The 16,018-nt window shown below is 33.6% G+C and overlaps 1 protein-coding gene across 1 annotated transcript in view; it reads right to left on the bottom strand.

The window, feature by feature from the left end:
- The window catches only part of EPS8 (epidermal growth factor receptor pathway substrate 8), a 113,087-nt gene that overhangs the window by 41,986 nt on the left and 55,083 nt on the right, over positions 1–16,018 (bottom strand). The window contains exons 4-12 of the mRNA XM_008586533.1: positions 13,446–13,513; positions 11,998–12,159; positions 11,720–11,869; positions 8,981–9,063; positions 8,268–8,404; positions 4,955–5,028; positions 3,295–3,421; positions 1,485–1,573; positions 1,040–1,114 (exon numbers count right to left, since the gene is read on the bottom strand). Of these exons, the coding sequence (XP_008584755.1) occupies positions 1,040–1,114; positions 1,485–1,573; positions 3,295–3,421; positions 4,955–5,028; positions 8,268–8,404; positions 8,981–9,063; positions 11,720–11,869; positions 11,998–12,159; positions 13,446–13,513 (965 nt within the window). The remainder of the gene's footprint in view (positions 1–1,039; positions 1,115–1,484; positions 1,574–3,294; positions 3,422–4,954; positions 5,029–8,267; positions 8,405–8,980; positions 9,064–11,719; positions 11,870–11,997; positions 12,160–13,445; positions 13,514–16,018) is intronic.

The raw sequence follows: 16,018 nt of genomic DNA, 5'->3' as shown, positions 1-16,018 counted from the left end.
TCACAAGCCTCTATAAGGACCAAAAAGATGTGTCCTCCTGTTACCTTGCTGATCTCATCTCCTTCTAATCTTTTCCTCCCTCGTTCTATTCAAGTCACAATACCTACTAATTCCAAGACATGCTTTGCATGGGACCACCTCAGATCTTTTTCATTAGCAGCTCTGTCTGGAATTCTCTTCCTTCAGAAATTTGCATGTCTCATTCCTTACTTTCTTTACTCTGACATTTTCTCAGTGAGGCTGCCTTAACCAACCCTATTTTAAAAGTGTAACACCCCATACACATACACACACACACACACACACACACACACACACACACACACACACACACACACGTGCATGCACCGGCCTGTGGCATTCCCTATTCTCCTTCCTTGCTCTATATTTTTCTGCACAGCATTTAATTTTTAGAAAATTGTATTATTTATGCATTTATTTAGCTTATTGGCTGCCCCTCCACACTACAATATAAGTTCCAAGAGGGTAAGAGTTTTTATCTATTTTGTTCCTGATGAGCTACTATAATGCCAAGCACACAGGAGGCTCTCAATTAGTATTTCTTAAATAAATACATAAATGAATAAACAATTAAATCAGAAACAATGCAGGAGATGGAGGAAGACCTCAGTGAAAAGAATACAGTTCTCTAAATAACTTCATAGAAGTCTAGCACTGGACTTCTCATGACTAGCCTATTTTGTGAGAAAGAGAAAAATGTCTACATTATTCCAGCCACTGTATTTTATATACTAGTATATTCTGAAATACTCATATCTAATAATCTTTATTTCTTTTCATATCCTTAGCTTTGTCAGAGATAACACTTTCCTCATCTATAAAATAAGATGTTTGAACTAGATCATTTCTAAGGTTCTTTTAAACTCACAAATTTCACTTTTTCAATATTTACACAGATGTAAAGAGAAATTGTACCCATGCAATGAAATGAAGAAAAACTGTCTAAGTAATCCAGACAGACACTTGGGGTTGAAAAACATCTAAGAATGATAATTTTTTTAAATTAATATAATCTCACCATATTTAATGGAGTAAACAAAAAATGAACCAAATCTGCGGCACTGGGGTTCTGGATATGAGACTTCAGTTTGGCCTGTAACATTAAGAAAACAGGCAAATATATTAATATGATGTAATCAAGCAAAAGATAGAGATTCAAAAATGTCCAACATAGAGTCAGAACTCTTTACTATGAGCCTCACTTTCAGTATATTCATAAGCACAAAGAGAATAAGATCAAGAGAAGTTAGTTTACAAAAAACTAGGAATCATTGCTTTTCAACCAAGTCTCTTAAATATACATGTTTTATGATTTGGTGTTTTTATTAAAGGCAGATCAAAACATACATACAAAAAAATCCTATAAGAACAATTTTATCTCTTAATTTAATCAGGAGCATCCCAGCTAGATTTGATCTTTTTCATATATTTCTTCTAATTATATATAAATAAATTTCACTTACCAGAAGGTTAAATCCATGTTTAAACTTTTGGAAACAGTCAATAAATTCATCAGAAGATGGGGGTTTTGCCCGCAGTGTTAAAACACCCTCTAATGAAATGAATAAGAGTAGGTGTAGGTCAGAGCCAAGTTGCAAGAGAGTTTATTAAATGAAAAAACAAAGACCACATATATGTCAGTAAAGTTTGATGACCACACCAGACATGCTACATAGTTACTCTACCACATCTCATAGTTTGACTATAACAAATTAAGATCCAAAGTTTGAAATAGACTCCTCTACCCTTAAGCACTACCAATTACTCAATTTCCATGACTGTATATTGTAGCCCTTCTATGTGCTGTCATTGTGCTAATAATAGTGAAAATTATAAAAATGAGTAAGTTACAAGCCCTGCACTTAAGGGCCTTAAAATCTAATAGAAGACTTACATCAGGTAAATAACAAAGAAGTACCAACTAAGTGTTATGAGAAGAGACTACACCTGGTTTGGAGGTGGGAAAATGTATAACTAAAAGATGTTTCATGGAAAGGTTTTTCCAGGGCAATTTGGTGGGGAAAAGATCATGGTTGGATAAAAACAGCATAAGCAAAAACATGGAATAAGGAAGTTGTATGTACATGACACAACAAACACAAAAGCAAAGAAACATAAGAATGAAAGGGTTGATCAAGGCTAGACTGTGGAAACACTGATACCCAGGGTGAGGAATTGGGACTTAAATCAATACAATATGGAACTAACATGATATAGCAGAAGAATAAAGTGACTGGCTTGGAGCTTTAAGAAATCTGTTCTCACAGCACGAAAGAGGTGAAGCTTGAAACTGCTTAGAAATCTGGGTGGAAAATCATAACAGCCTGAACAAGATACTGGTTATAAAAATGAAAAGGGAAAAAACTGGACACAAGAGACACTGAGAAAATAAAACTGACGTTGGCTATAAACTATAGAGAATAAAGTCATAGAAGATCTGTGGTTTCGAATCTGAGTGGCCAAGAGGAGAGTATATCCTTTTTAAAGAATTAAGGAGGAATAAGTGGTTTGAGATACCAGGAAGCAATAATACTTAATTTCAGAATAAGTGGAAGTGAGATATATCCAGACATATACATTTAGAAAGACAAAGCTAAAGTTCATATGCTTATTATATACATATGAGTTAGAGAGAGGTTTGGAAGTCATCTGTAATGGAAGGGATTTTATTTACTATTCTTTTTATATATTTTAATCTATATATATTTTAGTAGGGGAAGTAAAAACATTGCTTCTATAGTTATAATTTTATATATTTTTAAGCTATTTTAAATAGCTGAACTGCAGCATACTTCAAAATTGCTTGTATGTGACTTTGTATGTGAATTTACTGTTTGAAGGTTTGTGATTAAAATTTCAAATCCATTGACATTTTAAAATATTTTATTTAACAAAATAATGACATTCTATATTTATAATAAAATAAATCCAAATATGAGAAAAATAGAGCTATGACTTTCTTCAACAGACACTAATTTTATAATCACTAATGAAAACTACAGGAAGATGGTCACTACCTGAATCTCAGAGTCTCTATGATTTAGGTAGAGCATCCTAGGGTCTTTCCTCACTATAACCAACTCAGAACCAAAATGGACTTTTCCCTGGGCTCATCTTATTCTCTGCCTACATCTCTGGTGCTACCCTAAAGCTAGAAAAGGGAACTTGGTCCACGGTCAATGGAGTTTTGCTGAGCGGTTCACAAGGGCAGAAACTCTTGCCTAGCACTGGAGTTCTGAATAGTCTTCAGAAGACTAAGAAAATCCAACTTACCTCCTGGTCCTTTCTTTTTACTTTTCTTAGTTTTCTTCCTTTTAGAAAGCTCAGAAAATGCTTCCGCTGCCTTTTGGAGTTTTGTGATAAAAAATTCAATGTCATCCAAAATATGGTTTAAGATTTGCTGGAATTAGAAATTATAGAATAAAATATAAAACAAAGCAAAACTATTTTTGCTTTAGCTGCACACTGTTAGCAAAGGACATAAAGTTAAAAATAAAGGAAAAAAAAGAAACAACCCCCACATGCAAATTTCAAGTTTATCACTAATTCTGAAAACAAAGAACTGAATTAAACATACCTGTGGCTAAAATCTGACATTTACATTTTTCTTCAGCTTAATTTTGCTTAATTTTCAATGCCATCATGAAAGCATTCACAATATCTACCCAGATTATTAAGTATCTTCAATTACTCTAATTTTCTCATAGTGTTCTCCCACACAAAATTAGGGGGAAAAGTTCTAAGAAACATTTTGTTAGAAGAGCACTGAGCATTTTTGTTTTCCTAATACATGTTCCAATAAAGCACTGACAATATTATTTCATGGAATTAAAGGTATATAGAACATTGTGGTAACAAGCACATTGCTAACATAATAATAGGCATTAATAAGAGTTTCTGCATGGTAAACAGAATTAATGATGGATTCTTTGAGGAATCATTAAAACAATTTTGATTATCTCATCAGTTTCATGGAATTAAAGGTATATAGAACATTGTGGTAACAAGCACATTGCTAACATAATAATAAGCATTAATAAGAGTTTCTGCATGGTAAACAGAATTAATGATGGATTCTTTGAGGAATCATTAAAACAATTTTGATTATCTCATCAAAGATCAACTCTAGTTTTAGTTGATCTTTTCCAGTATGTATGAAACTTGACATTCTTCCAATTAAAAGACTAGAAATTAGGGTTTTCTATACTTTTAAGTATAACATAATATAGTGTGATATAAAAATTAAATTCCAAACTTCAAATTCCTTTAATTATTTGTTTCCAAATGAGCAGAGAACATGCGTACAATATAAAAAGTAATTATATTAACATCACATTCTATGATTATGTCACAGGGCAGTGTCATTCTACAAGTATATTTCTATGAAGAAATAAAAACAAATATAGCATCATCCTTTATAAAGTATCAAAATTTATATATCTATCCTCAAAAAAGCCATTTAACTTTTATCTTTCTGGCATTCTAAAATACATTCTTAATAAATGCAAAGAAAACATATTGAAAAGATATTTCAATTATGAATTACAAACTATGATAAAAGAAAAAATAGACCATCCCTCAAATCTGAAAATTAAATTTAAATTCCCTTGCAAACTAGTTAATATGCTAGTTCTTCTATCACAGCCCAAGTCCACTAACTAGGGTCTGGCTAGTTAGCTCAGTTGGTTAGAACACAGCCTTGTAACACCAAGGTCAAGTGTTCAGATCCCTGTACCAGCCAGCCACCAAAAACATTAAAGAAGAAAGAGAAAACCAAGTCCACTAACTAAAATAATTCAAAGGGCATAACCACTACTGGAAAGAGAAAATATAGTTTCCACAAAACATCTTTATTTAAATCAACTTCATTTCCTTGTAAATATTTGTTTCCTCTTAAAAAAGCCAATGATCTAAAGATGACTGCAGTCCTTACCACATCTCTGTCGATTCGGGCTGCCATCATCTCAGGTGTTTCTTCTTGCTCATGATATTGCTTTGGCTTCTCAACTAAAGAAAGGAGAATCATAAGTCTTTCAACCTTTTCCTTAAAAAATACCAAAATAGGTAATTGAAGCATGAAAACTGGCTAAAAAAGAGTGCCATTTGCAAAAGGGAACACCTCCAGTGGATACACAAAATTGTGCTCATCGTCCATGAAATGCATCCTTGCCACCACTAACAGAAGCACTTGGAAAGAGCTGAAGTATTGCCCTTCCCATCCTTAGGATTTATTTACCCTGGAATGTCCCCTCTGCCCTGTGTCACCTGCCTGTGGGAACAACTCTAATATTCCTACACAAGAAAGAAATATAAACCAGCATTTAAGGACCTACTTATCAAAAAGTAGCCAACTATGGGCCTGCCCCGTGGCTCACTTGGGAGAGTGTGGCACTGGTAGCGCTGAGGCTGCAGGTTCGAATCTTATACAGGATGGCCAGTGCGCTCACTGGCTGAGCGTGGTGCGGACAACAACATGCCAAAGGTTGTGATCCCCTTACCGGTCAAAAAAAAAAAACAACAAAAAAAGTAGCCAACTAAGTTTTAATGCGACAGGGCTACTAATTTTTATGTGAGTCCATCCCAACACTGTGATTACAATAAAAGTTTGGGAGTTCTGACAGTAGAGTGCTTCCTATAATTCTAGTTGTAAGTTAGCCTAAAACCCACAATGTTGGGCTCATAAATTTTAGGCCATATGCTTTAAAAGCAGAAATACATACTGGCCAGCCACCCATTAAAAAAAGAGAAAGAAAAGAAATACCTACTTTAATTTGCAAACGAAAGAATAAATGTCTTAAGAGCATTCAAGATGTTAAGGTTGATTTGTTGGCTGCAGAAAGATGTTTATCATGAGGTCATTATCATGAATTCCTTCCTGGTATGAATCAGTTAGCACTGTCACTAAACACAGATAGTTGTGACAGATATTTCATGGTAGTTTAAATTTTAAAAAATATGAATAGAATACGAGAAATGTACACACCAATGGAAACATAACTCATGATACATCATCATGACTCATGATGTTCAATACACAGAACTGCAAAATATATCGAAAACTCTGTGTTGCTACGCTTCCTCTATGCTAACTTCACCCACAAATGGAACACCTGCCAAAAAGAAGAAGAAATCATAGTCTGATGAAACTTAATTAGAGGCTGTTAACTACTCTAAGATAATTAAAATTTATATATATGAAATTTATATATATAAAACAGCTGCTATTTTACACACAGTTAGCTGCTATCTTGGCTATAGTGTACTACAGAAAGCAGTAAGTTGAAGTTGGAACATAGTTATTAGGGACTCCAGATAGGTCCTAAAATATCATCTTACGGGCAGAGTGACAGTGGGAGATATGGTATCTCTAGGACTTTGTCAGGTCTGAGAAAGTACTAGGAACCCCAGTGCCACTGCCACTATTCTATAGAGACTGCTTTTGGAAGTCAAGGGTAGATACCTCAGGGATTAAAAAAAGAAACTGAGTCAGCCAGAGACTTCAAAGGGAACAGAAAGATACTCCTTTTGGGGTTTTTTTCCCAATTAAAAATTGGCCAAGGTCCAGACAGCATCTCATGCAATTAGTGTTGTATTCCGTTTGGCCCAGCAGTAATTTACAAGTTCTGAAAACCTTATGTCACTGTAACTTCAACAGATGACATTGCAAAGAGTATTTTAGACATCTAATGAGAGCTCAGAAATCCCTGGAGATATATTCTCTCATTCTTGTAAATTACGTTAGGTTTAATATATGTTTTTATAAGTTTGTTCAGAATGTCTGTAAGCTTAAAATATCTCATCCTTCCTCTACTTCCTGAAAAACCATCTTGATCTCTCTAAAACAATAAATAAAAGAAAAGAGATCCAGACACCCCCCCCAGTCAAAACAGTAACAACAAAAATACCGTAAGTACACAAAAAGTAGAAAACATTATAAACTCCTATTTAGTCTTTTTAACACAACTCTTAAATATAAAGTGGATCAATAGAAACTTACATAATTCCTGAAAATATAAAATTAAAATCATAAAATTAAAGCAAATAATAATCCTGTTACTTTATTTCTGAAAAATGAATGCTTCAAAGATTTCTTTCATCTCTTTGGTAGCTAGGCTTACATATAAACCTCTGAAAATACCTTTAAGAATGCAAGAAATCTAAATAAAATGGAAAACAACTCAGAAAAAAAAAATGAACTCAATTTGGCAAGATGAAAACAACCACAAACTATGCTTACCATTCTGTGCCAGGTACTGTTATAGGCAATATTAGCTTCCAGATTCACAGCAACCCATGAATTATTATCCCCACTTTATAGATGAGGCTGAAGCACAGGGAGCTAACCATCCAAGCTCAAACAGGTATACACAGATCCAGGCCTTGCTTGCTTCAGAGCCCAACTCTTGACCCATCAGATTCCAAAGTAGAGCCCAACGTCACTCATTTTGATAACTGAGTCAGACTGTTTAACAGCACTGCTAGATGCTCATATAAATAACATTTTACTGGACAAAGGATAAGTGATTTAAGAATCCTACTGGAGTAGGAGGCAAAAGAGTGAGGGTCAAGAGTCATCAAATTCAAACTTGCTGGATCACAACTTACCCTTAAAGTAAAGAGACTGGACTACACATATTTTAAAGCATTTTGCAGTTATAAAAATTTCTGATTCTAGTAAGATGTTTTGACATAAAAACGGTTAAACTAAGTTCTATGCTACAATCGTTTTTAAAGAGAATGCCCAGGTGAAATAATAGTACATACACAGAGCCCTTTTGACAAGTTTAGCCATGTGAATGCCTTTTACTCCTTCTTTACTGCCAATGCCTGACCACTCTTCTGACATCCTTTCCATTAACCACAACAAATTTGTCCAAGAAGGGGCAGTGATAAGATAACAATAAATAAAAAGAATCTGAAGTACAATCTTTTTTTAAAAAACTGATAATCTCTTATTTGGTATATATTCTATTACCACCTTTTTGTTAGTCAAGTGAAACTTCCTCTCAGCACTAACAAAATAAAGACTCTAATGTTGACACCATATTTATTAAATGGCTGGTCTTAACTCTTGTAGACAACTACCTTAGTAGTATTCAAGGTCAAACTTTTCCTTTATCTAAGATTTAATCTTTAAAAACTACCTTAACTTCCAGCTTGGAAATCAGCATCAGAATCTGAAAGTAAGAAATATGTCACAACCCAAAGTTAAGCGTCCAAAAAGTATTAATTCTAGAAATACTCACAGTCCCCTTGGTCAGCTGCCCATGCAGACCAGGCTGCCACCCGACTTCTGACATCCACCTGGGTAACAGTCCCAGGGGGTACAGGGGCAGGGGCTCTTGGTGGAGGCGGTATTCCAGGATCTGCTTTGGAAATCATCCTAAAAAAGATGAAAACAAATTGGATTTTTACCATCCCTATTTCTATAACACATCAATTCTCTTGATTTATTAGTTCTTCAACCTCAAAAAAGAACTATGTCAAGAGGCAGTAAGGATTTCCTAACCATTCCATATCATGTATATTTATAAATGCATATGAAATACAAGAATACAAAACATTAAAGTTCAGCTGATAACTAGGTTGAATTTGTTTCTGGGTCTGGTGTGATTTGGAAAGGCTGTAGACCGATTACGGTTCTCACGTCTAGTTTGTATTTCCCTAGGCTACCTTCTCTGAAAACCCACTCATCTTTCACGAGTCTCTGTGACTTCCAACACAAGTAGGAGGAGAGGAGAAACCATGTCAGAGAAAGACCAGAAACATGGAGAAAAAAAAGAAGGGGCAAAACACATATTGACAAACCTGGGCAAGCAAATGAGTTGAGACTACAGGTTGTAATCTGTAAAATATAATAACATATCTACATTGAAAATAATTTTTCTAAACGTTTAGAAGGGAAAAAAGACTTAAAAATAAATCAGTTCCACCCCTTAATTTCTTTTCATGTTTTTACCTCAGGGCTTCAGGCCGCCTCTTTTGTTTCCCTCCTTTGCTGTCACTGATCGCACTTTCAATATCTTCACTAATTAGGCTTGCCTGCAACGAGAGACAAGTTACCTGGAAGGTTATAGATTTTTCTGAGTCTTGATATGCAGGTCAAAACAAAAAAAGGGATTATGTTCCTTGTCTGAATCAATAAGTATCTTGATATAAAAAGAGAGTCTTCTTTTAAAAAAATCTGCTTTCAAAACATGACTCTTGCAGTTTTTTAACGGTGAACGTTCAACAGGATTTAAAAGCTGAAGCAATTTACAGAGATTAGCTATTCCTGATTCCCTTAATTTTAGAAAAGCTATCCTTGAATAAAGGCAAAGATAAAAAGAATATGCATATGCTGAAAGAATAAGCTGGGTAGGTATATCCACCTACACACAGAGTGGAGTTCCTTCCCTGTTTCAGCCTCGAGAGCCACCGGACACTCATCAACCCACCAGACACTCATCAACCCACCAGAACAAATCAGTGAGTCCCAGCAGAGTCCCTCTTCATTTAAGGCAAAACCATCATACGCATGGGATGAATAGCAACACTCGGTTGTATACTTTTTGATAATCACTTTATTTTGTCATTTCAGGAAAAAATTAATTTTCTGCAAATGTTGAGCTTTTCCAATAATTTTCCAACAAGAACTTCTGATTAAATTTTCTTGGGAATCAATGCAAGATTTGCAGCTAAGAAGTTTATTATGTTTGGTTATAAAGTTTATTTATAGCCAGTGATTATTACTGTACGTTAGATTGTAGCTGAGATGTATTCATCTTTTATTTTTGTGCCTGCTAGTTCTCTGTAATTATGTATGTTTTTCTCAAGGATGCATATGGTATATTCTTTTACAGTACGTACTGATAATCAAAAGTTTAGGGCTGAAAGGACACTTAAAAGTCACCTAATCTGTTCTCCTTCTCTTCTAATTAATGAAACCGAGGAATACTGGTATAAAATGGCCAGCCAAGGTCATACTGCTAGTTAAATGAGAATATTGCATCTCAGTTCAATGTTACTTCCATAAGAACACCCTAGTTTCAATAGGACATTATAAACATCACGTCAAAGGCTGTTATATGGTATATTAAAACTGAAGATGCCTAGGAACCCTGAACTTCTTACAGGAGAGTTATTGCATTTCTAAGAAAAATATTACTACAAAGGTGAGCAGGAGCATTGTGGGAAGCCCCATAATAAAGAAACTTTAAAACTCAAACGCAATACTGCAAGATGATATATAAAAAAGAAGATGCATTGTATACCATTGTATTTATATTTTTAATCATCCAAGGGAAAAAAGTATCTCTTATGTGGAATATACCACCAATACGTAAACATGTGTAGCTGCTTAGTGGTACATGAGCTTTTAGTTAGGACAAACAGTATTCAGTAAATCCATTTTGAACTCATCACTATTTCCATTCCATATCAAATAAAGCAATCACTTTATTCTCAGAACTGAAATCCAGAAACTGTACTTAGCATGAATAACTTTTAGCTCCCAGGGGAACTTTTAGAGCACAGACATAAGCACCAAATTTGAAATGTCTTTTAACTTAGTCTTGTATTTTAAAAACGTTTGAATTAAATTTTACTATATTGTCTGAGCAAAATATTTACTTATAACATTTATTGGTTTAACACATCTAACCTTATGAAATTCTTAATATATGAGGGTACTTCAAAAAGACCATGGAAACATTTATATTACCTTTTAATTCTATTTTTTCATGAACTTTTTGAAATACCCTATTTTATGACTTTAAAGGCACTATATAAAAATCTGATGAACATCATATATACAAATTACCTATATGCCATAGCTCTTTTCAAATAAGATTTTTAGAATGTCAACTATGCCATAAATTAAAATTAGAAGAAAATTATAAAATATATGGTTGACAGTCAATCTCAGATTATCCATCATATTTTAATGTCAAAGAAATACAGAAAAGATCAAATGACTTTTTATGCCAATCTCCCAGAATTTCTTTATAAAAGTTATGTGTACATTTTATAATATATAATCAAAATTACAAATCATTGCTTTGGCAAAGTATCAAGCAACACAAAATGATTTCCCTTTTAGAAAAATCAACTTGTGAAATAAAGACATTCAAGGTTGAAGATAACTTCTAAGGTTCAATAAAGCATCGTAAATTATAATCATCTGAAAATTACAGTGTACTTTGAAACAGAAATTTTCAGGATATAGCCTGTTATTACTGGTATCTATGCTCCACATTTTTCACATATCACTTGTGGATTACAAATCCTAAACAATTATTCAAGTCACATAATTAAATGATGAAATTTAAGTCAATATCGTGGGAAATGTCTAAGCATTTCACTGCAATAATCCACACTATGTGATTAGTGCAGAATAAAACAAGATAGCATGATTATTTGCTGCCCATGAAGCATGATTTTTGAAGAATCAATTTTTAATTATGTCTAACGCACTTGATGAAAATTTAATATATTATCTGCACTTTAAAAAAAAATAAACAGAATGCATCTAATTTTTCAATATCACTCTCATTTCCTCTTTTTTACTTGACATGGAAACCTTAAAGAAGATACTAATATATTTGTTTTCCTTACAAAATTCTCAGAAACTAAAAATCTAGTACCTAATATCCATATGATCAAAATAGCTTCCAGGACATCTGTTTAAAGAGTAAAAATAAGTTCACCGTTCTTTTACCTTAATCTCATCACACTGGAAAAGATGAAGATCTGGCTTGTTCTGGGTTAGCTCTTTGCACACCAGGGCAAGAATTGAATCATAGTTGCATGAATGCATCACAGCTTGGCAGTGCTGGATTGTGTTTAAAGGAAAATTCTCCAGTTCATTCTATAAACAAAGCAAATATTTTACTTTGTCAAATTTCCACCCATTTTCAAACAATCTAACCTGATTAGAAAGATTAATATTTGTGGAGCTTTCTTGAAAATAAAATAGTATAAATTTTACAAACTTGCCTTTGATTCTAAATCAATCAGGCTCACAGCTTTGTCATCCACTTGAAGAATCATATCTTGAGTCCACACTTTGCCCTTGGCATCAAGCAATTTCAGCTTCCTTATTCCATCATCAACAGTTATCATAGCATCTTTCCGATCCAGGACAAAGGTAGTCAAGTGCTTATTATTGGCACAAAGAAAAAATATTTGTAACACAAATAACCTCTTGGTACACATTTTCCAAAAGAAATTAGAATTAACCTAATTGAAGTCAGCAAGCAGAGAAATGAGAGACAAACACAAATGACTCCAGAACTTCATGATTACCTTGTTGAGAATAAAGTCAGGCAAGTTCTTGTTGAATAAAGAAAATGATGTCATGACTCATGAGATATCTAAAACTGTTTCATACTGAGCCATGTTGAACTACACAAACATGACATCAGAACAAATTCTTGTCAGCTTAAATAACATTTTCTTTAAAATAAACTTTCCCCCATTTTATTCTATTATGACTATTTAAAGGTTGAACAGGCAATCTATATGGCAGTTTCAAAACTATGGACACTAATCTTTTGAAGTAGCAACAGCAATTCTAGTCTGTAACAACTGTCAAACTTTTCACTCTATTGAAACATCTTGTTGAAACAAAACTATTGAAATTTAATTAAGCATGGTTGAGATAGGTAGAAAACTGAAAATAACAGCAATTTAAAAATTACTTCCCTACATAAATATTTTCTATTATAAGCAGAGGTCACCTAGATTCCAATTAAGAACATATATCTTAAAAGATAACAATAGAGCAAAAACTAAAAAAAAGAAACCATTGTGTAAGTTGAACTAGTAATGACTTTAGATTAAACTAAAAATAAAACTAAACCACTCACTGATACTGTCAAAGACTTAATTTCAAGAAGATTCTATAGTACAAAATAGAAACCTTTGTCCTGTTATAATAGAAATAAGGCTGGCAGGGCCGGCCCGGTGGCGCACTGGATAAGTGCGCCGCTTGGGAAGCGCAGCAGCGCTCCCGCCCGAGGGTTCGGATCCCACATACGGACCGGTTCCCGCTCGCTGGCTGAGCGAGGCGCGGGGGCAACACCGAGGGTTGCGATCCCGTTGCCGGTCCCTGGTCCGGTACGGGGGCAACACTGAGGGTTGCGATCCGTTGCGGGACACGGAAAAAGACAAAAGACAAAAAAAAAAAAAAAAAAGAAAAAAGAAATAAGGCTGGCAATGATAAATGAGTAATGGATATGATTTTAATTTATTCTCTATGAAAACAGACCTCACACTAATAAGATACTTTTATATCTAACACCTCAGTTTTACAAAAATCTAAAAGGTCAACACAACTTAAAATACATGATAAGAATAAAATAAAACATAATTCTAATTTTAGTGCCAATTTTTAAGTCCTTCAATGGTCATTCTAAATATTAGCAAACACCAAAGCATCTTACTTCAACACGGTACTGGGATACATCTGACACACTGCTAATACTGTCCCGTGCATAATTCTTCCTTTGTTCTGAAAGAGAAATTTTAAAAGTCTTTTATTTACCCACTAAAAGGCTGAAGTTCATACATAAGAGTCATGTGAAAATCTCTAAAACTAGTATATCTCACATATAAATACAGTAGTTTGACAAGTCACTATTGTGTAGTGTATCTAAGAACACTCATTATTCACAGAAAATCTAAAAGCCACAAGAAAGCCTAAGTGATAAGCAAGAACAATTTGACCCAATATAAAGTTTCAGAATTCCAAAGGTTAACAAGATTATAAATGTTCTATGAAAAAAAAAGCTATTTCATCTAAAGGTTTTATTAATCACGGACATACTTTTGGCAAAAAGATAAAAACTGGCTTGTAAACTTTATCTGTTAATACACTGAGGTCAAAATACAATTGCAAATATTGTCACAGATACTGTATTATATGAGTTAGACCACATTATTAAAATAACAGGCACCACAAGGAGCATCTTTAACAATATCCAAACTACGAACAGTGTTAGAGCAGATTCAAAACATGATTCAGTTTTATGGACTGCCATTAAACCTTAACTATCTGCACACATCAGTAAACCACACATGTAATATTCAGAGTTGTAGATATAAGCTGTTAGGAAAAATGAGAAAGTCAGGTAGAAAGTTACTGCACTAAATTATGTAAAAAGCAAAAACAAACAAACAAACAAAAAACCTTTAATCATCTTTTCTGAAATGCTGCAAAACCAAAAAATAACATTAAAATAGAAAACATGAGTTGGCAATATCTGGTATTTGTTACTTTCTAATCAAGCAATCTGCTTACTTGCAAATTCAGAGTTTCCCCATTTCTTTTAAAGCAGAATGCTGTTAGGAAAAGGAACTCTGAGGGGAAACCAGTAAATTTTTTATTCTAGTTTGTCTCTGTCACTAAGTAGGAAACTAAATTTGGGCAAGACAATGATCTAGGCCTCAGCATTCTTACTGTAAAATAAAAGAGTTAAACAAGATCAAACCTAAAGACTCTTATGACATTAAAATCCTGAAATGTATATATATATATATATACACTTATATATGTGTGTGTGTGTGTGTGTGTGTGTGTATATATATATATATATATACACATCAGCTTTCCTAAAACCAATATTTTCCAAATATAAATGTTTCTTTCAGTTAACACAGAAACTCAGATATTTCTACCACAGCAGAAGAAAAGTTCTGCCTAACATAAAAGTAAAACAAAAAGTACAAAAATATAAAGTATACATGCAGACTCAGAATGTTAACACAGAATTTTTTAAAAACTTCAATATATTTTTGTTTCACAACACGTATGAAAAGTAATAAACTTTTCATTTATATTACCTGAAAATTTTAGATAAAAATCTCCATATTCCTTACATCACTGTCATTGTGATATTATTCTAATTTATTTTATTTTTGGTTTTGCAGCATTAAAATTACTTAATAAAAACAGACACACTACAAAATTCAGTCTCTGCTACCTTTCTTTTTTTGTTTGGATGATGACCTGAAGAAGTATGATCCATCCGGTCCTACCAAAATAATGTGATCAAAAAGAAACATCTGATTTCACCTCAAATTTTACATCTGGTTTCACCTCAAATTTTCTGTCCCAATATAACAAAACATAAACCTTCACTCATGACTGTATTCTACATATTTTAAAAAGTGAACAACCATAATTTTTCTGGTTATTAGCTGAGGATTAATCAATGTGAGATATTAACACATAAATAATTGTTCTAGAGAAAAACCTTTACGACTTTTGAAATACAACATATAACACAGGGATATATCTGGAAAACAGCACTTCTAGAAATAATGTCTATTTCAGAATCACTTGTTCATTACATTCTACCACGACTCTCCATGACAGATTCAGAATATGAGGGTAGTTCTGCTTCCTTTGATCTCACCTGAAGAGATCCGAAGAAATGGCAGTGGTTGCCACAGTATCCAGTTTTGGCATGGTAGCTCCAGGGTATTCAAATGATTGACTGAATCTTTCAGATAAGTGATTGGCAAACACAGCTGACGTTCCAAAAAACTGTACCTCATTATAAAGTTGTAATAATTTATCCCCCCAGATTTCCTAACACATAATTTCTTAAGAAACATATTTTACAGGAACAGAAAAAGACTATCTGATAACATTTACAAGTATGATGTTAACTGATCACTCTGACTGCCTAGAAGATATGGCATCATTTCTAGTATTTCAAATTAAGAATCCATTTTAGGAATTCGGAAGCTTCTTTCTTTCCCATGTCTCCATTGTTCTCTCCCATGATAAACTAAGATGTCTGTTACAAGAAATTGCCTTCCTAAAAATGTATAAATACTACAAAATGGATTTACAAATAAACTGGTAGTTGCAGTGATTTTAAGTCAAAGAATAAGTAAAGGTTAGTATTAACATTTTAATAGGCAATTTTGAAAGACAGTTCCGGGCCAGCCCGGTGGCGCACTGGAGAGTGCGCCGCTTGAGAGCGTGGCGGCGCTCCCGCGGAGGGTT

The sequence above is a fragment of the Galeopterus variegatus genome, unplaced genomic scaffold (assembly GCF_000696425.1).
Source record: "Galeopterus variegatus unplaced genomic scaffold, G_variegatus-3.0.2 Scaffold4013, whole genome shotgun sequence".
NCBI classification, from domain to species: Eukaryota; Metazoa; Chordata; class Mammalia; order Dermoptera; family Cynocephalidae; genus Galeopterus; species Galeopterus variegatus.
This window is presented reverse-complemented; position numbering and strand designations above follow the sequence as displayed.